This window comes from Megascapheus bottae, chromosome 18 (genome assembly GCF_031878675.1).
Source record: "Megascapheus bottae isolate mThoBot1 chromosome 18, mThoBot2.hap1, whole genome shotgun sequence".
Classification (NCBI taxonomy): domain Eukaryota; kingdom Metazoa; phylum Chordata; class Mammalia; order Rodentia; family Geomyidae; genus Megascapheus; species Megascapheus bottae.
Window position 1 is genome coordinate 17,005,487 of NC_143526.1, and position 25,833 is coordinate 17,031,319.

The 25,833-nt window shown below is 39.2% G+C and overlaps 1 protein-coding gene across 9 annotated transcripts in view; it reads left to right on the top strand.

The window, feature by feature from the left end:
* The window catches only part of Kif16b (kinesin family member 16B), a 284,469-nt gene that overhangs the window by 51,660 nt on the left and 206,976 nt on the right, over nt 1-25,833 (top strand). For all 9 annotated transcript variants that reach the window (XM_090351964.1, XM_090351966.1, XM_090351970.1 and 6 more), the window contains 6 exons: nt 855-997; nt 2,622-2,790; nt 2,888-3,019; nt 4,108-4,283; nt 9,073-9,138; nt 11,946-12,005. In XM_090351964.1, the coding sequence (XP_090208090.1) occupies nt 855-997; nt 2,622-2,790; nt 2,888-3,019; nt 4,108-4,283; nt 9,073-9,138; nt 11,946-12,005 (746 nt within the window). The remainder of the gene's footprint in view (nt 1-854; nt 998-2,621; nt 2,791-2,887; nt 3,020-4,107; nt 4,284-9,072; nt 9,139-11,945; nt 12,006-25,833) is intronic.

Below are 25,833 nucleotides of genomic sequence, written 5' to 3' on the forward strand. Positions count from 1 at the left end.
CTACCACTTGAGCCATAGCACCACTTCTGGCTTTTTCTGTGTATCTGGTACCGAGGAATCAAACCTGTGTCTTTGTGCATGCTAGGCAAGCACTCTGCCACTAGGCCAAACTCCTGGCCCCCAAATTATATGTTTTGATATGTACTCAATGAAAAAGATGCAAAATAATGTTTATGATATGCCATAGTTGGTTGTGGTGATTGTGCTGATGGTGTTGGGGATAAAATGCAAGGCCTCATGTATGTCACTGAACTTTATTCCACTGCATTATGGTCCCATTGGTATGAAAGAGAGGAAAAGTTGGTGATGTACACACACACATGTGCACACCCACACCCCACACATACACATATGCATGTATATGTTATACTTAATGTACAGATCATTTTTAGAAGCATACGTACATACTTGGTAATATTTAGTTATTTGACAATAGGGGTTAAGGGGAAGCCTCAGGAAAGAGATAGTCTTACAAAGTATAGTTTTTTACCTTTGGTATCCTATGAATATATAAAAAAATCATTTAAAAGATTAAAAAATGCTTTTAGAGTTTTGCATAGGGTATTTGCTTTTACATTTTTCTTCCTGCAATGATTGCTGTTCAGAGGTTGATCTTAGTGGCTTTTATCCTAAATACTCACTTCAGTAGATGAGAAGAGGTAGCCCGAGGTCTGCTGAGGCTTGGTTAACCCGGGCCGCTGCATTACATGCCACTATGGTAGAAGCAAGTGAGCCTTTAAGTGGGTTCACAGATTTTAGTCATACACTATTTCTTACGGGAATTTCCATTCCCTGTATAATAGGAGGATTTCTTTTCCTCCTCCTCCTCCTCCTCCTTTTTCTTTTCTTTCCAGATTTATCCAAACATTTGGTACAGAATTATGGTGATGTGGAAGAACTTATGGATGCAGGGAATATTAATCGTACCACAGCAGCTACTGGGATGAATGATGTCAGTAGCCGGTCTCATGCCATCTTCACCATCAAGTTCACACAGGTAAGGGCAGCCAGCGGGCAGCCCTGGGGCCAGCTGTGTGGGGCTGGTTGGCTTCCCTCCTGGAGATCTTTCTTTGCTGATTAACCTCAGCTGAGGACTGATCACTGTTGAACCAGGAGCAGGAGCAAGCAAAGGTGAAGGACTGTCATTTCCTTGTTAATTAGAGTTGAGCATGTGCTGGGCACTGAGTTTCTCCATGGTTACAATCACAGTCATTTTTTAAATAGCCTGATGGATACCCTTAAGAAATACTGAACAGGCTTCCACCTTGTCTGAGACATTATTAAAAAAAAACAAAAACTTGCTCTGTGCCTAATTAAGAAAAAATTTTCATTGTTGTTAACACTGTGGGAGATAATGGATTGTGAGTCTGACCAGCAGGAGGCCAAGGTGAGTGAGTGCAGCGCATTATCCCCCCATGGAGCTCACCCCACTGTGTTGATGATGCTGATTAGAGTGGTAGCCAAGGACAGAACGTTTATGTAAGTGCCAATGTGAGAATTCATTATGGTTCACGTGCAGAACATGGTGGCCATGAGTGGAAGGGGGTGAGGAAAGTGGGCAGGCGCTTGGCCCAGGAGAGCATGGGAGGGTGACGAGAGACGCAGAGCTCTCTTGGAGTCAGTGCCAGGAATCAGGGCTGTTCTCACCCATATCCACCCTTGGGCACAGCAGGAACAAGACAGTGTTTTTAATCACGCAGGTAGATCAGAGAACAGGAAAATTAAAAAGACTCCTGAAGGTCAACCAGAACATCTCTGTACAGTTTCTGCATCTTTTACCTTTTTCCAGATCCTAGATATTTAAAATTATCATGATGTTTAAAGTTACTGTTTCATTGTACAGCAACTTGCTGGTGGCTCTACTATATGGGTTTTGTGTGTATGTGCGCGAGAGTGTGCTTGCCCGAGTATGCATTTTGGTTCCCGGTGTAGAAGATTAAAAGAAGCCTTGGGAAGAGTAATACTGTGAAACAAAACGTTTTTGTCAGAGTAGTGAAATGATCTTTTTATCTATTTATCTATGCATATATTTTGAAGGGCCTTTGTTGCTTTGGATGCCAGAACTCCTAGATGAGAATAGTCCTAATTCTTCCCCCACCCCACTTCCCAAAGTCCTGGGGCTTGAACTCAGGGACTGAGGACTGTCCTTGGGCTTTCTCAAGGCTAGGGCTGTACCATATTAGCCACAGCACCACGTCTGGCTTTTTCTGTGTATGTGGTACTGAGGAATTGAACCCTGGTCTTCAAGCATTTTAGGCAACTACTTTACCACTAGGGCACCTTCCTGGCCTAGCCTAATTCTTCAGTGGCATTTTTCTGTCCAGAGTGCCCTTTAGTACCCACTTCTTTTTTTCTTCTAAATTTGCTTTGCTAGGAAAGGCAAGGATTTGAGTCATCGTGTGTTTCTTCAAAAGGTGGAGTTACACAGGGTGGACTTCTGTTGTCTTGAACTTAGTTTCTGAAATTTTTATAGTCAGTGTGATGGCTAATAAAGCAAAAGGAGAGGAAAAAGGAATTAAAAGATTTAACCCTAAGAGATTTCAGTGGGAAGCATTTTTTTTTAAACATAAGGAACATTGGAATCCTTGGGACCTCTTCATTTTTTCTTTCCTATCTTACAGGCAAAGTTCGATTCTGAAATGCCATGTGAAACTGTGAGTAAGATTCACTTGGTGGATCTTGCTGGAAGTGAGCGTGCAGATGCTACTGGTGCCACTGGGGTTAGGCTCAAGGAAGGAGGGAATATTAACAAGTCCCTCGTCACTCTGGGAAATGTCATTTCTGCCTTAGGTAGGTGCTTGCTCACCTCCTGTTGCTTTTTTGTGAAACAAAATTGGAGGAACATGAAACAATGATTTCCTCTCCCTTGCTTCCATCTTCCTTACAGCTGATTTATCTCAGGATGCAGCAAACTCTCTTGTGAAGAAGAAGCAAGTTTTTGTGCCTTACAGGGATTCTGTTTTGACTTGGTTGTTAAAAGATAGCCTTGGAGGAAACTCTAAAACCATCATGATTGCCAGTAAGAGTTTAAAGTTATTTTCCTGACCATCTGACGTTTCCTATGAATTAACTAAGTTTTTTATGTTGAAAATGTGTCATATTAAAATACTGCATTACTGGTTTATCTACCTTGAAAATCACCTGCATCCAGAAATCCAGTCTATAGTATCTTTATCAAGTGTTGCAGAGACGTGCATGCTCTGGGAGCTGTGATGACCTGCAGAGACTTTCAGACATTTTCTTGCAAAAATTAACAAGGTAGAAAGCCTCTAAGCCCCCCAATTTGTAGGAGAAAATCATTATAGGGGCACAAAGTAAAAAGGAAATAATCTAACCTTTTATATTTATAGCACTGTGTATGGAATTTAAAAATTAAAAAGCAAGAGAAAAAATAACAGTGATAATACCTTATGTCTACATTGATGAATTAACTCTAAGAAATGGAATAGAGAAAAATAACACAGAGGTGATGATGGAGAATTTATGGATTCTTTCCTTTCCTGCTCCATATTCTTACCTCTGTTCTTCTCCCTCTCTTTCATTCCCTCTCCCTGTGCTCCTTACCCTTTGCCATGCCTTCATTGAGGAGCAGGGAACCTACTTTGGGATATGCCTTAAGCTTGGGTGGTATTGGGGGAGTCGTGGGCAATATTAATCAAGGTTTCCATTAATTAAAGAATTAACTAGTCTACTGACTCCATGTAAACATTGGCATTCTCTGTGGAAGTTTAAAAATGATAGTGTTTGCCAGAAATTTAAAAATTATTGTAATCCCTGCATAGTACTGATATACACAAGTCTTGACACTCTTACATTTGCAGCTGAGAAAATGTCTTAACTGTGGCAAGGTAGCACATATCCTATATTAAAGTTGGGTAGGTGACAAATATCAGTCTTAAAAACAAAGCAGAATGGCAGTTTGGTATGATGAACACCTTTTCCTATAAATCTTAGATAATTTTTTAATATTCATTGCTATGGCAATGAATATTTAGTCTATCCAATGACCTGAGGTTAATCTGACTTTTAAATTACAAACCAACTTCGTGTTAAATGAAACATGGAGTGCTGTATAAATGATATTTTTTTTGAATTCTTTCTTCACAGCCATTTCACCTGCTGATGTCAATTATGGAGAAACCCTAAGTACACTTCGCTATGCAAATAGAGCCAAAAACATCATCAACAAGCCTACCATTAATGAGGACGCCAACGTCAAACTCATCCGGGAACTGCGAGCTGAAATAGCCAGACTAAAAGCTCTGCTTGCTCAAGGAAATCAGGTTAGATTTTTCTTGAGATTTATACATTATATACCTTGAGTAATGGCATCTGTTTCTGGATGTTAATGAGACAATTATCTCGTTGTATTGATTTGAATAAATAAGTGCTAAGTAAAGATCCCAATGAGTTAGCCAATCCTTCCTTCACACCAGTCTCCTATTGGCCTTTGCATTCCTTATGTGCTGTGTCTTACCACTAAGTCCTAAATGATTAACTATCTAATAGTTATCAATTATGGATGGAAATTTAGCATGCAATCGGATTAGTAGCATAATCTCCCATTAGTGGGATGAAATTGAGATGCTTTGAGTAATCTCTAAAATTCTACCCATGCATTTTATGACTTTATATTATAGCTCATTGAACAGAGAGGAAGAACTTGTGTAAACACCTTTCTGAATGTCTGTTCCTTACGAGCTATCACAGAGGAGGTGTGATGACTCCGTGACAGGTGTGACATCAAGGGTCTGTGGCCTGGATGCAACACTGGCCCAAGGGGCCTTGCATGATGCTTGCAAGGGATCTTTGGGTTGAAGTGAGGAGGCCTGTTCTGGGGGGGTGTGTGTGTGTGTGTGTGTGTGTGTGTGTGTGTGTGTGTGTGTGTGTGTGTGTGTTCATGTTCCCAGCAGGCTTCCTTTCTGTCCATCGTGAGCGTGTAAAATTACTCTGTGGTGTAACTAGTGTGGACCAAGTTCCCAGAGGCTTAGATATGCACTGAACACGAGTTAAGGTGGGCTTCTTAAACCTTGGAAGTTAGACTGCACTTAGAAGATACATTTCATCCTGTTTTCTTAACTGAAGAATGGATGGACGTCTCATGTCATTAAAAGATCTTTCAATGCAGAGTGCTCTCTCTGGAGCAGTGTTTTTTGGGCAGGAGTACATGCTACTGGAAGCTCTTAGCATTCCATAGTTTGATCTATGAAATATCAACAGAATAAAATCCTCAACAGTGGATCGTGTGGGAAAGGACTGTATTTGCGGGCCCAGGATCCTCTGTTGAGGATTTTATCCTATTGATATTTTCATAGATCAAACTATAGAATGCCAAGAGCATTTCCTTATATTTTTTTCTTGTTTCTTTCATGATCTAAGAATACCACTGTAATAAAAAGGAGTATTTTTATTATTGTTCTCTTGGTATTGATGTTGGAAAAAATATTTTTAGAACACACAAAGAAAGGATAAAACTTTTGAGTTTAATCTGTAAATTATAGTGAAAATGAAGAGTCCATTATAAAATAATTTATCATATTCTGAGTCTCCAAATGGTGAGACAATATAGGCTTATTCTAAGTTTGTGATGCTTAACAAAGTAAGTTGGTATTTCACTAAAGTGCTCATTAAAAATGTCTGAATAAATAAATCTTTCCTAGGACATTGACCTTTTTCTGGGATATTCTATTCCAGATGCTGCCTTGGTTTTTTGAACATTCCTCAAGTCCAAGTTCCATTTCTAGGTTATTTAAGTACAGCCAAATAAAAACTTTTACTTCTTTCATGTGTGTCAGTTGTGGAGCTTGAACTCAGGGCCTTGACACTATCCCTGAATCTCTTGAATGCTTAAGGCTAACGCTCCCTAACCATTGAGCCACAGGGCCACTTCCAAACCTCCTATTTTTAATAATTTCATATGTTTGCCAAGCGTCATGGGTTAGAGTTTTAATAACAGAGAACTGTGGCCCATATTGTATTTGCTTTTTCTTCTCTGTAGGTAGGGTTAGAGAGACATGTATGTAGCTATAAAGAATATGATATGGTATACATACTGTACATATAATTCCATCCGTTGTTTATTACTAATCTGTGGATGAAGTAGAAATTTCTCAGGTGGGATAGAGAAACAGAAGCCAAACAGTGGGTTCTGTAAGATGGCCAAAATATTTTCATTGAATATTTTGCATGAGATAACATGATGGGTGCAATGACACTTTGTAGTTTTGTGTTGACAAAGCTTCCTTTCCTTGTAGGAAGGGTAGGTTGTGCTTTAGGTTAACCCTCATTTTCAGTAAGCCTGATAAACGTAGCTGCCAGCTGTATAACAAAGCAATCTTCCTCCCTTCCTTCCTCCCCTCCCCCCCTTTTTTTGGCCAGCCCTGGGGCTTGAACTCAGAACCTGAGCAGTGTCCTTGGGCTTTCTCAAGGCTAGAGCGCTACCACGTGAGTCACAGCACCACTTCCAGCTTTTTCTATGAATGTGGTATGGATGACCTGAGTCTTTGTGCATGCTAGGCAAGCACTCTACCACTAGGCCCAACTCCAGGCCCCAACAAAGCAACATTTCTAATGATACAAATGACCCCTAACAACTTACATCCAGAGAAGTTGAAGTATATGCAACTGTAAAAGGCAGCTGAAGGCAGTGACTCTTGTAATTAGGCATGTCCCTGGGAGGCCTCTGGCAGCTGTGCCTATGGCATTGTCATAGGAGATGCTGGTCCTGTAGGCTAGCTTTAAAAAAATTTATTATGATTAATAGAGGAGTTACAGTTATGTTTGCCAGATAGAATGAGTATTACTTCACACACATTGATACCCCTTCTTATGTTTTTGCCCCCATTTCCCTCCCCCAACCCTCCCCTCATCTTGTTTTCCCCCTTTCCCTTTCCTATTTCAAATAAACAAATAGATGTATATACAATAAACAAGATGTACAAGATAAGATACTGTAACAATATGAGAATAACCAGGATATGGAAACAAGAGCTATATAATGAGTGAATGTTGTTCTTAATGTACTATGCTACTTCTCATCTCTTTTGTTGTCCCTTGGTTATTCTCATATAGTTAGACTAGCTTTTAAGCTAAGGTAGATCTACATACACATACATGTGATTATCTACTCTTCATACATGAGCAATTACTCAAGAGGTCTAAACACCATTGCTCCTGTATGGCCTGAGGATTGCTGTGGAGACATGTCAACAGGCTCTCAGCCATCAAGAAGACACCTGTGCTTCTCTGCCAGCCAGCTGAGTTTTCTGTGGTATACACAGATGCCCAGTGAGGCCCACAGTCATCTTGTTAGACTGGATGTTTAACTGAGCCAATAAAGACTGACTGCTTTTGTTTGAATAGAAATTAAAACATGTTGGATCCTCTGGGGAGGACAACTTGTAATTAAAGAAGAATCATTCGTATAGTTGACTCATACCTTCCCTTCCCAGGAATTCGTTCTGTTGATGTAGCCTGGTACAGTGTATGCAGTTGGTTTAAGTGTAATCTGGTAGAGCAAAAGCTTAAAGAAGCAGAACTATGTTTACATTAAAAGGATAAGTTGTAGATGTATAGAATAAATTAGAGAAAAGCATGCAATGAAATAACATGTACAAAATTAGAATTGTAAAACAGAAAGAAGCAGTTCTGTGTTGTCTGATTTTTCTCCCAGAAATAGTTAATTTAAAAGTCAATGTGTTTTCCTCCCTTCCCTATCTGACTTCAAATAACCAAATATGCATATATACAATATATCAGATAACCAGGTGAGATACTGTAACAATATGAGATAACCAAGGGAAGCAAAAGAGATGAGAGATAACATAGTATATTAACAACAGCAGGGAAATGGGGACCAAGACATGAGAAAGGGTATCAGTGTATGTGAAGTAATGCACCTTCATTCTGGTAAATATAACGTAACCCTTCTATTCATTACAATACAAAATATATGAAAAAAAACAAAGCCAATGTGTGGACTGGATTGTAGCTTGGTGGCAAAGCAGTTACCCAGAAAGCACAACATCTTGGGTTCAGTCCCCAGAACCAAAACAAAAAAGAAAAGTGTTTGTATAAAATTGTTGACTTAAAAAAAAATCACAGCCGGGGGCCAGGAGTTTGGCCTAGTGGTAGAGTGCTTGCCTAGCATGCACCAAGACCCCGGTTCGATTCCTTGGTACCACATACATAGAAAAAAGTCGGAAGTGATGCTGAGGCTCAAGTGGCAGAGCTCTAGCCTTGAGAAAGTCCGAGGACAGTGATGAGGCTGTGAGCTCAAGCCCAGGACTGGGGGGAGGGAGGGAGGGAAATCACAGCCGATACATGCTAAGACCAGAATAACTTCAAGTTTACAAACTAAATTGGAAAAGAATGGCTGCGTGTGCCATGGTGACTTCTTTCCTGTTTTCCTATAGCATCTTTGGCAGGGAGATAGAATAGGGAGCACCAAGTTCTTAGCACTTTAATCAGGACTGACGTGTTAGGAGTGCAGCTGCAGTCCAGTTGTGTTTTCTTCTCATCCCTCCCCATTCTACCCTGATTTGGGTGTTTATCATCTTTATACTGCATCAGGGATAAAAATAAGGAAGTAGATCATAAGATGGTGGTGTCATCCATTAACTAGCACCTAGCAGTGGCCGTATTTACACGTTTCATTCACCTATTTCAATGTAGCCAAACCCCAGAGGTCCATGGCTAAGTAAGACTTAGGCTTCTTACGCTGTTGAATTTTCTACTTTGTGCATAATCAGACAAGTCCTGGTGACTTGGGGTTTCAGATTATATTTGGTTTCAGTAAAAAAATATCCTAATGTTGTTTGCTCTCTTTATTTCTACTGCAAATACATATTTACAAAAAAAACTGATTTCAGATAGTGTAAAATGAGATATATATCCCATGGATTATAGACTGGGTGATTATGGATACTTCTTTGGTGTTGTGTGTGACATTACTTTGTATAGTATTTAGTAGTTTCTACATGTTTATGGTAATGAATATGTTCATAGAAAAAATCCTTGTTATATGTTATTACTGTTTATTAATTGCTGATGTTCTTATGTGTTGAATTGCAGATTGCCCTCTTAGACTCTCCTACAGCTTTAAGTATGGAGGAAAAACTTCATCAGAATGAAGCAAGAGTAAGTGATGATTGACTTGTTTGTGACATCATAATGTACACTGAGTAATTTTAAAGTTCATGCTTTCTAGTATTTGTTTGGGACACATTTTCTTTTTTCACTGCATGTATCTCTCCAACTCCATGACCTCTTTAAAGATACTCAGCTGTTTTTTTTTCAGATGTATGACACATTTTCTGTGATTTAATAAGTATGGTGATTTATGTGACATATGCTGAGCTGACTGACTTCAGTAACATTCACATGCAGGTCTTTTTGAAAAAGCTGTGGGGCCACTTTGTTCTAAAATCTAAGTGCCAGTGATTGTATATAGAGACTCCTTTCTTGAATACATGTCATTTGAAATATGATATAAAAATCAATGTTAATAAAGTCTTAAAAAAATAAAAGGATGGGCTGGGAGTTTGGCCTAGTGGTAAGAGTGCTTGCCTAGCATGCACAAATACCTGGGTTTGATTCCTTGGTACCACATATATAGAAAAAATCCAGAAATGGTGCTTTTGGCTCCAGTGATAGAGCTCTAGCCTTGAAAAAGCCCAAGGACAGTGACCAGGCCCTGAGTTCAAGGCCCAGAACTGGCAAAAAATAAATAAAATTAAAAGGAAAAAGTCAGGAAAGAGGAACAGACACTGAGAATATTTTTTGGAGTCAATTTTCTTTCTGGTGCTAAATAAAACTAAAACAAAAACATGGATTTTGTTACAGTATATACTCAATTATATACAATGTGAAAATTGTATTTAGGAATTTGTTGACATTTCTCTAGATAATTAGGTTGATTAATATGCTGATAATGGCATTAGTAAAAAACATTAGTTTTCTTAATGTATTTTGCTCATGAAATTTTATGTATTAGTGTTTTTGGTTCTCATTCCAGGTGCTATGAAATGTCTGGATATAGCAATAAATTGTTTATCAATTATAGTTTTTAGAAGTACCTAGCAAGTTAATAGAATCCAATAAATATTTTAATTTGAGTATATTAAACATGCTGTGATAGAAATAACTCTTATTCATGATATTTTCTAAGTATTTGCCTGTCTTTTATTTTTTTATTTTGCATTTTTTGAAGATTTTTGCCATCTAGTTGGCTATATATCTCATCACCTGATCACATTGTTAGAATTGGTATCATGTGCTTCCATTTTATTAATGTTTTATGAAGATTACTTGTGTTAAATACAAGGGTATAAAGCCTTTTTATATTTTTAAATAGTTTGAACTACTTGATTGAAGCTGGAAAGGATTATTGATTGACTCCTATTTCTTCATTGAAACCATTTCAGTTGGTGAAACACATAATTATTTGTTCTGTGCTTTGTATTCACAAATAAGTTATCAGTGAGGATCTGTGCACAGGGTAGTATCCATTAATTCCACATGCCGGCAGTCTTTTCTGTAGGAAGGAAAGATAGCAATAGCCATTCTCTGAAGTCTTTTCTGGAGCAAACAGCTATCACCCTCTTGACCTTCAATGCTGTTATGACTCTAAAGTTGGTACCAGTGAACTGTAGGGTCTGACTTCAGATGAATCAATGCAGTCTTACAGCATTAGAGACTAGCAGAGAGCAAAGTTAGGGAGACATTTACACTCTTGTTTCCATTTTCACTAAGAAGATGGTAGCTTTTGACACTTAGGATCCAGCAAAAGAAGGATAAGCGTGAAAAAAAATTAACAGAGAATCCCTATAGTCTTATTTGAGGTAAACTTAGACGTGAGATGGACACTGAATGATGGCATGTGGGTGAGAGAGACTGGTTTTCTTGTGATATAGGCCCTCCATGTCTAGTCAACAGCATGCTTTCTTTTGTCAAAGTTGCTGACCAATGAATGATCTGTCTGGCTACCACACTTCATGGTACATGTAATCTATGCACCCTTCTGGCCTGGTTATATCCGGTGCACCTGGGTGGGAGACCTGGAGGCTCAAAGTAGGCTTGTGGTGGCTATTGAGTAGAGGAGGGACAATGATAGGCATCATGGCTTAGAGGTTTTAGCTCCTGCTGTCTTCTTTTCCCCAGAGCACCTTTTTATTCTTCTTTTCCTCTGCCTCTCAATTCAAGTATTACTTTCTACTTCTCAGTGAACTAATCATCAGAGTCATCTAAAACAGTTTTCTGGAACCAGAAGAAAATTTCTATTAACCTTGAAAAGCATTTTCTTACCTGCTATATTCAACAGCTAGGGACATTTTCTTCTCTAAGTTACTGCCCAGTAAAAAGAAGCTGATTTTTATCAAAAGAAATTTGCTTCTACTGAGTCAATTAAAGAATCACCATATATATATATATATATATATACACACACACATATATATATATATATGTAGAGTAAGATTTATAAACCCCATCAATTAGCTGTGAAAGCAAATTATCTTCTAAAAGAGAACTGTACCATCAAGGTGATTTAATCAGCACATATCTAATTACAAAGAAAAGTAAATGATTATTTCTTAGGACCTAAAGCAGAGTCAAGAAAAATTAACCCATTTAACAGGATATTGTCATCCTTGGGTTCATAATTTTGGCTAATAGTTTAAAGAAGCAGCTTCTAGTTAAGTACATTATGAAAAAGACTTAATATTGTAGATAACTGGACAAATTCCTGTCTGTTCTTTTCTTTGCCATAATGTAGTTGGTAGGATAAGATCAGTATGTGTGGTTGATTTACTGATCTTTTAGAAGGCATTGCTAATGAAAACATTAGAGCATATTTTACCATAGTATATAAGAATTTGGAAACTTTCTAAAAGTCATAATAATTTTTGAAAAGTAAAATAAGCCAATATGTATGTGTTTGTTTTTAGGTTCAAGAATTGACCAAGGAGTGGACAAATAAGTGGAATGAAACCCAAAATATTTTGAAAGTAAGGACTATAAAAGGTGTCTGAATTTTACTGTGCTGGTTATTTTTCCCTCTTGTCTTCTCAAACAGCAATAATAAACTTTATCTAAGGTAAGACTAATGGTTCTGATGGTTTTGCTGCATAGGGGTTCTGGTTTGATGAAATAAACTTTATGTAAGATAAGACCAATGGTTTTGCTGCATAGGGGTTCTGATTTGACAAAAACAAAAGGAGAGGATTTTGTTAAGATATTTGCTTTCTTTTGTTGGCCTTTTTCCATTTTTTGTTCAACATGTATTAGGATGAAGAGCATTCACTGCTGCCTCTTGGTTTTTTATTAAGGTCAATATAAAAACAATATGTTAAATAAAAATACTTTCCAAAATAATATTATAAAATGAGCTTACATAGATAGTATGGCTAGATGTTGGATATGTGTAAGTTAATAATTTTGTAGGTGAATTTTTTCCCCCATAATTCTGAGGCTGGATCGTGATGGTATGCATTTCTGTCAAGACACACTGTAAAGGGTCATTTCCGTTTATTATGGTCTGGACTTTAAAAATATGAGTTTTTCTTGTTTCTATTTCTCATTGACTTTGTTGCTAGGAAACCTCTGTCATCGTTGAGTATCAGCCACACTAGGTATCAGATTGAATTTGAAGATTTTACTCTCTTGCTATTGGACTGACTTTATGAACAGGAGAATCTGTTTTGAAGTCTGTTGAGTTTGAGCTTCCTCAAGGTGTTAATTGATCTAATATTGGTGAGTCTAGATTGATGAGTGTTCACCAAATGTTTTGGCAGAACCCTAACTTGATCTCATCCCCACGAGACCTGCACATCTAGTCATTGGTTTGTAGGGGCAAGTTGGAATGCCCAAATGGGCTGTTAAATCCTGCATTATCTAACAATTGCATCAAACAACATGGTCAGCGTTGCATTATGAAACATTTTCCTAATGCCATCTAGACTACCTCATTTCTCTGGGTTATGATACTTTCTTGTGGATTCAGAGGTTGTGCTCATGAAGTTGTGGGTGGCAGTCGGATGGAATATTCCTAGAAACTTTTCTTCCTAAAAAATCCCTGTGCTAAGGAAGGGCTTTTATATTTCCTTCTCCTTCCTCTTGGTCATAAGAAGAGTGGCATGAAATTTGAGGTACTATACTTCCAAAGCCTTTCCTTTTCTGTCTTCTGTTTTGGTGGGATTGAACCTGGGATTCACATACCCTAGGCAAATGCTTCATGACTGAGCTACAACCTCAGCTGCCTTTGGTGAAAGATTTTAGTACATGAAACCATAGACTTTGTTCACTTTTCAGAATAGTTAGGAAGTCAGCACCACCCCAGAGGTACATAGTTTGGTGTTTAAGCTTCATCTACTCTGAGCCTATTCTTTTTTGTTTTCTATTTTTCTATTTTTTGATAGGTCTTAGATCCAAGGCCTTGGAGGTGTTAAGACATGTGCTCTACCTCTGGGCTATATCATCAGCTCATTCTGGTAATTTTTATTGGGCTTTATAATGTCTCTGTAAAAGGATCTATCCTGAAATTACCGATAGCAATCCTTTTTTAATTTTACTTATATTCTTTCATCTAAGGTGATTCTGGGTCCTGTTATTAATTATTCCGTCAATTGCAGTCCAATTTTTCACACATCTAATCTTTATTTTTTTATGACTTGTCTACATGTCCTAAATGTTCAAAGTTATGAGGAAGGTGGATACTGTTTCCTATTCTTCCCTTTTCTTGACCTCACAAGCCCATTAGATTCCTCTGCTGTCATTTGTGCCTTGAATTTGTAGGCATTTTCTGTGTAAGTTTGGTATTTTAAGGTATCTGGACCTCTTCTTAAGAGATGGTGCCTGGGGTTTTGATGGAAAGGGCTACTAAGCCACTTTGATAAGCATATTTTTAGGAGATCAGTTATTGTGCTATAGGCGTGTCTGTGGTTTGTATCATCCTCTTGTTAACAAATTATACCAGTAATACTTCATTAAACCCACCCAACTTCAGCAGTTCTTTGTCCTATATATTTATCTTTCTGATTTTAGTTATGTCACTTGAGATAGTGTCAAGGTAGGAGTCTAAAGACACTGTGTTGAGTCAAGCACCCTTAACATCAGAGTTACTCTTGAAAATATCTTGAATTTCCTTGAATATCATAATATACTGAACTCCTGGCTGTTGAGAAAGAAGAAATAACTTCATTATTCTGGGTAAGGACAATTTAAGGTCCAGTCACATAATGGTGCAGGGATTCTTAGGCTTTTGTCTGCGTATATATTCTGAGGAAAGAAACCATTTGTTTTGTCTTTTGTGGCTGGGATCCAGGGCCTTACACTTGCTCATCATGCTTGCTGGTGCTCTACCATTTGAGCAATGCCTTTGATGTAGTATTTTGCTGGTTGTTAGGGAGATAGAGCCTCACAGTCTTTTATGCCGGACTGGATTTGAATCTAGATTGGATTTCAGCTTCCCAAAAAGTTAGGATTATAGGCATGAAGTACTAATGCCCAGAGGCACCAGATATTTTTGACAGAGGGCAGCTATGTGGTGACAGTGACTGGATCCTTAGGCTTTGGTCTGTGGATCTTAGAATATGGATCTCCTTCTCACTCACTCAGTCAGTAACCTACACCCTAGCCTGGAAGTCATGGGGAGATAAGTGTCCTCTTTCTTTTATCCAAGTTAGCATGATCAGAGATGATAAGATCAGTTACTTTTTGAAAGTAGTTGGCAGCAGAATGTGTCAGCTACATAGGAGGCAGGCATTAAGGCCAGTAAATAATTAAAAGGAAGTTTTGTGTTTCTTCATTTTCTCAAACTCACAATCGCTTGCTTGGTCATGAAAAGTGTGGATCTCCAGTTTGGACTCAGTTTTCTCTGCCCCAGTCCCCTGGCATCCCCTCCTCACCCTGCTTGATGGTGTGCTAGTTCGTTAGTGCAGTGGGGAGTTGGGTGGCATGCCATCCCTTGGTCTTTGCTAGTGTTGCTTCTGTAGGGATGCTTTGCTCTTTCTGTGCCTCTGTCCGAATCTACCTTGAAGCACCTGGTTCCATTTCCTCTCCCTTCTCAGGATGGATTTTGTTTTCTTTCCTCTGTGCTTTTCTAGCATTGGTTTTATGTGTGGCACAGCATTCATCATCATCTAAGTTAGGTAATTTTGGTCTTTCTCTTTGTGTTAATGGCCATACACAAGAAAGCAAGAGCAGGAGGAGCTGGCAAAGGACTGTATCTATTTGTCATTCTATGAGCCAGCTCCTACAGCACAGCTTCTCACACAGCAGCATGCAGTGAAAACTTGTGGCATTAAAGTTAGAAGCAAAACTATAAACCTTTGTATTAATTTTCTAAGGCATCTGTAACAAAATACCACACACTGGGTGGCTTACATATCAGAATTTTTTTTGCTTACAGTTCTGAAGGCTGAAGTCCATGAGCAAGAGGTTGGCAGGCTTCCTTTCTCTCAAGGCTTCTCTCTTTGGCTTGCAGATGGCCTTCCTTTTTGTCCTGACATGGACCTGCCTCCTGTGCATTCACCATCTGGGTGTCTCAGTCACCTCTGTTAGAGGACAAAAGCCCCCATTGCATGAGGACCCACCACCAGGGCCTTATTTTAACTTAATTACCATAGCTAAAAATGTTTTAACTAAATTAAAGGCCCCGCCTGCAAATGTATCACATTGCAAATACTGGGCTTAGAGCCTCAACACGAGGCTCTAACGCAGCTGAGCCCACGGCAGCCTTGAGCTGTAGGCGTGATGCCCTAAGAGAGGCAGGCGACATGCTTGCCCTCGTAATGCCTCATCTTACTAGAAAGTCTCAGGTGAGGCTGGGATTTTTTTGTTTTTGGAAGGATAGGTTTTTTTTTTTTTTTTGCCAGTCGTGGGGCTTGAACTCAGAGCCTGAGCACTGTCCTTGGATGTTTCTCAAGGCTAGTGCTCTACCACTTGAGCCACAGAACCACTTCCAGCTTTTTTCTATATATGTGGTACCGAGGAATCGAACCCGGGTCTTTGTGCATGCTAGGCAAGCACTTTACCACTAGGCCAAACTCCTGGCCCCAGGAGAGGTTCTTTTGATAAGTCTTTCATTTAGATCAGTTAAGTCCTTAGATGCTCAAAAACTGTGGTTTGTCTGCCAGCAGCCTCAGCGTCATCTGAGAGTTGGTTAGAAGTGTAGACTCGAGTTCTCACTGCACACTTTGAATCTGTAATATCATACGATCTCTGGTGATGCGTTGGCACCTTCAGGTAGTGCTGTGGCATAGGGTACATGGAGGTGAGGAGAAACCATCTGTCCGCTTCTGTTCTGCCTTGTGTTGTGGCGGAAGCTGACTTTTTTTTCTGTAGAAGAAAGAAAGCAATCAGACTGACCTTTATCCAGCAGCTCCTTTTCTCTACAGCTCTAGGTCCTGCCAGGGGGCAGGCACTGTTGTCTGGTGCCTTAGCCCTAGAAGGAACTCCTAGAAACATCCCCTCCTCTCGAGCAGTTCTGTATATCTACTATCAGACATCTATACTAGATACTAGCTACCATATCTAGTAGTGATGCTAGCTTCCTGTTTGCAATTTGTGGGTGACCTCATTCGGCTGAGTTACCAGTCCCTGTCCTGAAGTCCAGAGCATCGAAATACTGTGGTGGTTTCTGTTTGGCGATGAGACCTTGTTTGATACCTAGCTAACAAGTTTGCTCTCTTGGCTGCATCATAGTAGCAGCCCAGGATCGGGTGTAACATACTCTTCTCTTTTTGTGCCAGTTTCCTTGGTCCCATTCAGAATGCTGTCCCCATTTGATTTCCATCCTGCCTGAGTTTCTCTGAAACTGGGATACCTGACTTGGGACATAAAAGTTAATGTTGTGATGAATTCAGCTTCTAGAATTTGTGGCGTCCAGGGCTTCCAGAGGCTCTTTTCCCTGTTGTGTGGTTCTCCTGTGCAGCATAAGATTGTGCTGTTTGTTGAGAGCGGGAATGGAGCATAAAGTGCCTGCTCAGAACCCCTCCTGTGTACCTTTCTGCCGGCTTTTGCCAAATCCCAGGTGTTTTATTGCTGATGAATGTGTCAGGCTATCCCTTAAAAGAGGAATCCCTTAGGCCTATTTCCATTCCTGCTTGTTGTTCTCCTTTCCACCTCACATTTATGCCTCTTTCTAGTTTATCTGCTGTGCACACCTTTTGGTTTTTCTGCTTTAACATTTTATAGACAGAGGGAAAAAAATATCCATGGCAAGTTATCTGACTTCCAACGAACTCCTTGAGCTCTGGGCTTCAGAATAAATCACAGACCGTTAGGACTGTCACATAAAGCTGGCAGTCCTGTGACAGATGGTACAGCAGAAGGGAGAATGTCCTCTCTGTGTCAGTCCAGTGTAGGGTTGCATTGGCACTTGAGGCCCTGCGATGTGCTTGGTATGAGGCCCTCCAAGATTTGGTGGTTCTTCTCACATTCCAACAAGCAGGGTCTCCTCCTTGCTGAAAGCACAGCCTTTGACCACTGCAGCATCTGGTTGAATTTTGGGTTTTCTTTGCCTTGCCCAGGGCTTTTGACTATGTCACATAGTTAGCAGGCTGCTCACATGAAAACTAATATGTCTGGACAGGGTTTTCTTTGGAATGTGAGCTGGTTAAATGAATAGAATTGACCATTTTATCCCCACACTTTAACCTGTATGAAACTGTTATGCATGTTGCACCCAGTAAACAAATGGTGTTTGGAGGCTGGAGTATATTTGAATCTGTGCATTGCTGAGATCTCTATCCAGATGATTTAAAATTATTTTTTTAAATTTTATTTTATTGTTGGGGTGATATCTTGGCTCTTCTCTGGGGGCAACAGAAGTGGCAGAGTACCACCCTTCTCTGCAGGGATAGAGCCCACGTTGATGGAGGACCTTTTGCTCTTTTAGAATGGTTTAACTAACAAGAAATATAATGAAATGAAATTGGAATCCTTTGCTGGCTTAAGATTTTTCCTGAGTTTAAATTTCATGGAGAGGCATGCTATTAAGCCAATTTATTTCTGTTTTATGATGGAATCAATCAGCTGAACTTTTTTTTTTTTTGTCTCTGGGAGATTATGGCAATGTATAAAAGTCTTTTTCCCCTGGCTCTCAGCAGTTTTCCATTTCATGAGGAAGACATATTTTGGAGAGTGTAATGGGTTTGGAAGCAGAACTAATAACTGGGGCTGCTCATCAGATCTGCTACAGGTTAGATCTTCAGAACCAGTTTCTTGTGGACCTCTGAATCTGCTGTCCCACATACTGAGTTCTCCAGGTTTTGGAAAACCTACAAACAGTGGGGAAACAACATTTTGATTGTGTCTCCTTTAAATGTAGTTAGTCTGGATTATTTGTTGATATAAGAATTGAACCTTTGGGCCGGGAGTTTGCCTAGTGGTTAAAGTACTTGCCTAGCATGCATGAAGACCTGGGTTCGATTCCTCGGTACCACATACATAGGAAAAAAAAAAGCCAGAAGTGGTGCTGAGGCTCAAGTGGTAGAGCTCTAGCCTTGAGGAAGTCCAAGGGTAGATCTGGGGAGACTTTGACTTATCATATGTTCATTTTCTTCCACATGTTGGGTTTTTAGAATAAAGCATCTCTTTTGTAGCCTTATTAAAAAAAACAAAAAACAAAAAACAAAACTGGATGTTTGATGGTTCAAATGCCTGACCTCAGAGAGTCACACATAGTGTTTATGGTTGGTTATTATTGCTTGAGAAATAGGAAGAATGATCATGTGTCACCTAAGATAGGGGCATTAGGCCATTAGGTAGTTCCTCATTGTGTCAACAGCACTGCACCGATTAAGATGGCTGTGACCTCACAATGCCATCAGATATCTGGGCTCACTCTGAGATGTCAAGTCTGGCATTGCTCAAGTATCACTGTGCAGCACAGGACCTTATTGCTCTTGAACTCATTGACTACCAGAAGATGGTAATACTGACTTTCATGTGGTTGGCCAAGCAGAGACCCATGTTAGGTCTTACTGTAAAAACAGGCTCTGGAGAACTCAACCTTGTTTATTAGTGCTGAGCATACATGGTGCATGTTTTTAGAACCCCAGTGGTGGTTTTCTTCTGCTCTGCATTTTTACAACTTTTAGAAACTTTATTTTCCAGATGTTCTCAAAGGGTTTTTTTTTTTTTTTTTTTTTTTACCAGTCATGGGGGTTCACACCTGTGATCCTAGCTACTCCGGAGGCTGAGATTTGAGGATCACAGTTCAGAGCCAGCCCGGGCACTAAAGCCCATGAGACTCTTATCTCTAATTAACCTCTAGAAAAACAGGAAGTAGTTCTGTGGCTTAAGGGGTAGGGCAGTAGCCTTGAGCTGAAGAGCTCAGGGACAGCACCCAGGCCCAGATTTAAAGCCCCACAATCAACCAAAAGAAAGGTTTCTTTTTTGTGTGTGTGATAAAGAAGTGAATAAAGGTGCTGAGCATTCTTTTGGCATGTTGATATTCCATAAACTATATTGCTGCCTGTGTTCCTGAATGAATTTAACAGCTAGGCCTTGGGTCCTTTATACCTTTAATCCTAGCTACTCAGGAGGCTGAGATCAGGAGGATCATGGTTTGGGCTGGCCTGGCAAAGATGAAGATTTTTATCTTAAAAATAACCAGAGCTAAAAGGATAGAACCCAAGTAGCAGAGTAGTTGCCTCATAGGTATGAAGTCCTAAGTTGAAATCCCAATACTACCAAAGAGAAAAAGTAAAAGAAATTGCTTGTGTTATGAAAATATTCTGTAAATTGTAACATCTTACTAGTTCTTTTTTCATAGCAAGAGTTTACTGAACAGTTGTTGAACTCAGTGGTGTTCTCCCATTTCAGAGAGGTTCTAGGACAAGTTTGAGGTCTTCTGTATCACAAAATGGCTTAACATGATGGTCACTACTTCCCGTGATTTTGTGGTTCAGTCTTGCATGATCGGCTGCCTTTCCTCCTACCATTGCAGATGAACTTGTAAATGTGGTTGTGATTTGGGCTTGTGTTTCTCGTCCATTTAGGTCTTAGCTAGTTGGTTTCAGGGTCTTAAGAATTGCAAGTGAAGATAAGTCCTAATGCATGTGTATCATTTGCTGGCATTTCATTGGCTGGAGTTAGTCATATGACTGAAGCAAGCAGTAGTAGTGAGGGAATTACCCAAGGAGAACAGTTGTTTTTGCCAATTTATTTGTTGCAACCCCCACCCCACCAACTTCCATAAGTGTATTTTTCTTGAGAATATAACAGTTTCAACAATTAACAATTTCAAAGATCTTAAACTTATACAGAAAGGGCATTTACACATATGCATATAAAATATATGTGAGTTCAAGAAGATCTGAATGGTTCTCAGTCTGCTATCTACTTAGAAAGTGAGCTTCAAAGCAAGAACACTTAATTTGGAATTTGTAAGTTGAATATATCCACTGACAATTATTTAAAAAATAATGCCCTTAAACATAAAAGAACTTACATATACATGTGAAAGGTGATTAGAATCTTATAAGGTAACTCTGAGCCTGTGTGTATTCTTATATAAAATACATTATTTTCTTTTACTTTTTGTGCCAGTCCTGTGGCTTGAAATCAGGCCTTGGGAACTGTCTTTGTGCTTCTTTTGCTCAAGGCTGACACTCTACCACTTGAGCCCCAGCACCACTTCTGGCTTTATCTGTGTATATGATACTGAGGAATCTAGCCCAGGGCTTCATGCATTCTAGGGAAGCACTCTACCAATAAGCCACATTCACAGCCCTAAAATACATTGTTATAAAATATTTGTCATAAAACCATTTATGAAAAATTAAATATTTGAAAATACAATAGTTTGAATTTAGGGCCTTAGACATACAAGGCAGGCTTTTTACCAATAAATCTCCAGTCCCTTTGTTTCTCATTGGTTTTCCAATAGGATTTGGTACTCTGCGTAGGCTGATCTTGGATCACAATCCTTCTGCCTCCACTTTCTGAGTATATTACTGGAGTGAGTTAACATTCCAAGCTTTGTATTCTCATTTTTGTTGTTGTTGTTGATATTATTTTTAAAGTAATTGTACAAAGAGGTTTCCATTTACCAAAGCAGTTTATGATATAACATATCTTGGTCAATGTCACCTCTTTCAAGTTTCTCAACATTCTCATCTATCCCTCCCATACCTACCTCTTTTCTAGCTCTTCTTAATTTTGTAAGATATACTTTGAATTCTAGGTGGCAGTTTCCTCTCTTGATTCATATATTCCTTTCCCCTCGATTCCACCCCACTCCTTTTGAATACCTACTTCCTGTGTTTTATTTTGCTGGACATTGGCTTTGAATTTCTAAGGAATTACAGTATTATAGATCTCTCTTAAATCTATGATCTTGTTTTTTGAAACAAAAATGTCACTGACTTATAATTTTTTTCCCTGTCTGAGCTACTTTTAAGCCATAATCCTCTCATATCTACCTCTTGTGTGACAATTACTGTTTTTTTTAAATATATTATATTCTTACTTTGTCTTCCTACTTTGCTCTAAAGTGTGTGTGTGTGTGTGTGTGTGTGTGTGTGTGTGTGTGTGTGAAGCAAAGAAGGAAATAGTTGAGTGGAAGGAAGATCTGGGGGAGAGGTGCAACAAAGATAATCTAACAGCAGAAATTATTTGTCTCCTTTAAAATGTGTAGCCTAGCATAGATGGCCTTGTGTCTGTTTGAAATAGAAATAAATCTCTATCAATACCCTTGTGCACTCAGCCCTTTTATTTTTTTTGGTGCATCCAGACATACTTTCTTATTGGCCCATCTTAGATATTGAAGGGAGGGAGAAAAAAGGATGATTCTGCATTTTCTGTAGAGTGTAGATGTTAATTTGTCAACCTCTCATTATAATTTGACTCTGGCTGTTAATTTCTATCAACTCCTGTTCTTCCTTTTTCTAAAGTTCTGCTCTTGCAACTGTTTTGTTACTTGATTTTTTTTTTTTTTTGGTGCAAGGCAAAGTGATAAAGTTCATTGTGCTCTGCCACTGGGACTTGATAATTAGAAGGGGAGGTGGCTGTAGGTATTGTAGCACTCAGAAGGTCAGCGGCCTGCACAGGCTTCTTCTCTGATGCAGCTCTGTCTTAGTAATTAGCAGCTACTGTATTTTTCATGGCAATTCTCACATTGTAAGAATCACTCATAAATAAAGGTATTATGAGTGTTTGCTGGTTCTTACATTTGAATAACATTTCTGGAGCAAAAGGCTCAGACAATAACTGGGAGGGGGGTATTGTGCAATACACTATTTGGAGTACATCAGCGATTTTTCTTTGATCTTTGCAGGGAGGCATGTGTGTAGATGGGTTCTTACTGCATATTTATGGCCACAGTCAGGAAAGGGGAGATTATGTGGCCATATGAAAGTGTACTTTATGTACACCTGTACTCACTGGGCAGTAAATTGTTAGAACTTGGTTGAACTGGCAAAAAGAACCTTAAAAAGCAGCCATTTCATGGTTCAGATGAGTTTTATAAATCATGTTACCCAGGTGCACATTTAACTCATTTTTGACACTTCTTTGAGCTGTGGGTTTGGAGGAGAGGTTTTTCCTTTCCCCCCTCTTTTTGCCTGTGCATTTCTCTGGCACCATTATCATTTTTTCTGAACTTGGCCACATTGCCCTTTCTGCTTCTCTGTCTCACACTGTAAGAAGCAGCTGGTGATAGAACCCATCTTATAAGGTGGCAGATGAACACATGCAATGGAGTCTGTCATCTGTCATCTGAGATAGAAAGCTGGGTTGCCAATAGTGTACACCTTCTCACTTGAGAAGAAAAGAACTATATCATATATCCGAAAATTTATTCCATAGTGTTTCTAGTACAATGCACATATGATATTTTATCATGTAGCATTTTTTGCTTTTACTTCAAATAATGGAAAAATAATTTCACTTCTAAATAGACTGAAATAGTGTAGGGGTTTAATCCACAGAAAAGTATTGGTAGAACAAAAACAGTGGGTTCAGGGTGTGGTTGGATCGGGGCTCTGGCTTTCTGGGATTTTTCTTGAGTCTCATTTTTTTCCCTCCATGATTTTGACTTGATCTTTAGGGATCTTATTTTTGAAGCCCTTAGAATGTCCAAGTGAATGTAGCAATTCAAGCTTTTTTTTTTTTTTTTGGCCAGTCCTGGGCTTGAGCACAGGGCCTGAGCACTGTCCTTGGACTTTCTCAAGGCTAGAGCTCTACCACTTGAGCCTCAGCACCACTTCCGGCTTTTTTCTATGTATGTGGTACCTAGGAATCGAACCCCGGTCTTCATGCATGCTAGGCAAGCACTTTAACCACTAGGCCAAACTCCCGGCCTAAAGCTTTTTATTTACCCAAAATTTCATACAAATTCAATTCTGAGTTTCTGAAGCCCCAGTAAAATTCTGATCTTTGCATTTGTTAATGGGTTTCTCAACCAATCCTGGAAGTAAAGGAGATAACAAACAGGTGCTGAATGACCCAGTCTGGCATTTTCTGCTGTTATTTAAACCATCCACTCTGAAAAAGGGAGTGGGGTCCGTCTGACTGGTCAAGGTAAGTTAGGACCCATCTTGGAGCTGAGTGAGGTTAAGGTCTTTGTACATAGCTGATACATACTGGGGGCAATGAGTGGCATGAATTTTGGTGACATTGTCCACATTTACCAGAGCCAGATTAGACCCAGCACCTGCAATATAAAATATGTTCAGGGAGAATGGGGGATGGGATTTGTTGAAGCACACTTTGAGCTCTTAAGAGAAACATGTTTGAGTACATCCTTTATGACTCCCTGTTCAGCTAGAACTTTCCATGAAAGGGCCAGCTGAATACCTGTACTCTGGGATGAGCATTCAATAATGGGAGAAACCTCTCTCTTCTGGTGTTAGAATTGAAAGATGAACACAAGAAAAGATGACACACAAGAAGTCCCAACTAAACACATTTCCCTTTTCTCCTTCAGACAGACTGTGTGGTTTAAAAATGGGCTTTTGATAAGAGTGTGTTCTCTTCTATAGCCTTTCCAATGTGGTTTTGAATTTGGCTTAGTTTCCATTTGACCCCTTTGGCTTTACACTTCCCATCTCAGCCTGTCTAGCAACAGTTACTATGAGTGGTGAGCTGGCATTGCCCTGTGACCATATCACAATAGCAGGTTTTAAGAGATTACTTTTCCCTAAACATCCCAGTTGATTTTTGCCTTTACCTAAGGATGACAGCAGATTTTCTTCACTACTAGCAGCAGCGTTCTAAAAACTCTTAGCAAAAAAGTGATGGCTTTTAGGGTATTCGTCCGTAAGACAGAATGAACAAGTGGGCATTTGTTTAAAAAGAAATATAGACTTGGGCTGCCCTTAGATATTTATTAGCAGATATCCTGATACTTCAGAAAGAGAGAAGGCAGTAAATTGCCATCATGTTACCTAGTACTTTATGGTGGCATCTTTGCCAGCTAAAAGCAGCCTTTCTGAGATAATTGTCTATGTCACCTAGGTGAAAGAAGTTGATTCCAAACAGCTATGACTTCTTGAAAGAATCTCAACAAAGAGACTTCACTGATTGGTAACTTCATACTAGATCCAGTTGGCATTCTATATAGTGCATTATATTTTAACCAGTCTTCCCTTTGCCATTGAACAAAGCATCATACTAGTGTTGTAGCAGATTTGACTGACATCAAGCCACAGAACTTGGCATGGTGGTGCTTTGAGTGGCTAACACTAGTTTTTCCAAAAGAAATTTAGATATTTTCCATGTCATAAGAAGTTGGTTACTGATAGAAAATTGGCTTTATTTAGAATCAGTCCCTCAGCTCTGTTGCAGACTCGTGGAAGGTATTGTCAGAGGGGTTAACATTTTATCACACTGTGTGTGTGTGTGTGTGTGTGTGTGTGTGTGTGTGTTTTTCTGGGGGTTGAACTTAGGGCCTGGGTTCTGTCCCTGAACCTCCTTGTTCTCAAGGCTACAGTGCCACTTCTGGCACTTCTGAGTGCATAATTGGAGGTAAGAATCTCACAGGGACTTTTCTGTCCAGGGCTGCCTTTGAACTGTGATCCTCAGATCTCAGTCACTTGATTGTCTAAGATTATAGGCATGAGCCACTGGCGCCTGGCAACACAATCTATTTTTAAAGAGTTCTAATTTAGGTTTACAAAAATTAGAAAAAGTATCCTTCAAGCAGATGGAAGATTATCCTTATAAAGGTTCTTGCAGGTAGAACTTCAAGGTATATTTTGTTTTGCTGTTTGGCTTTTTTAGTAGAATCCTTAGGATTCATTTGTTCTGTATAATAGTCTATTTTTCTTTGTTTACAACATTCTTGTTTCTTCTCTTGGTTTTTTTCCATTTAGATTATAGCTTGCAATATTCTGGTTGTCATGTGTATTAATGTGAATATTCTTAAAAATATTATTAAGTACTTATATAAAGGGGTTAAATTCCATAAATCATAAATATGATATTTCTTGAACATGGCTCTCCTCTGTAAACATTTGTGGTCCTGTTTGCTCTGTGTATGCATTTAAAGGGTCCCATGTCCAGGTTCTCATCCTTGTGAGTCTGGTGCCACCCTACATGTTTCTGCCCTATACATGCTTTGTCTGTACTCTGATTCCAACATCCTCTTTTCCCTACTCAGTGCCCCTTAGCATGAACTGACCAGGTTACCAAGGCCATACTGGGTTTTTAGCACAGGCAGGTACTCTACTACCTAGGCATATTTCTAGCTGTGTGTGTGTGTGTGTGTGTGTGTACATATCCTTTGCTCTGGATAGTATTCTAAGTGATTAACACAATTTCTCTTTCTTTCTTTCTTTCTTTCTTTCTTTCTTTCTTTCTTTCTTTCTTTCTTTCTTTTTTGTTGTT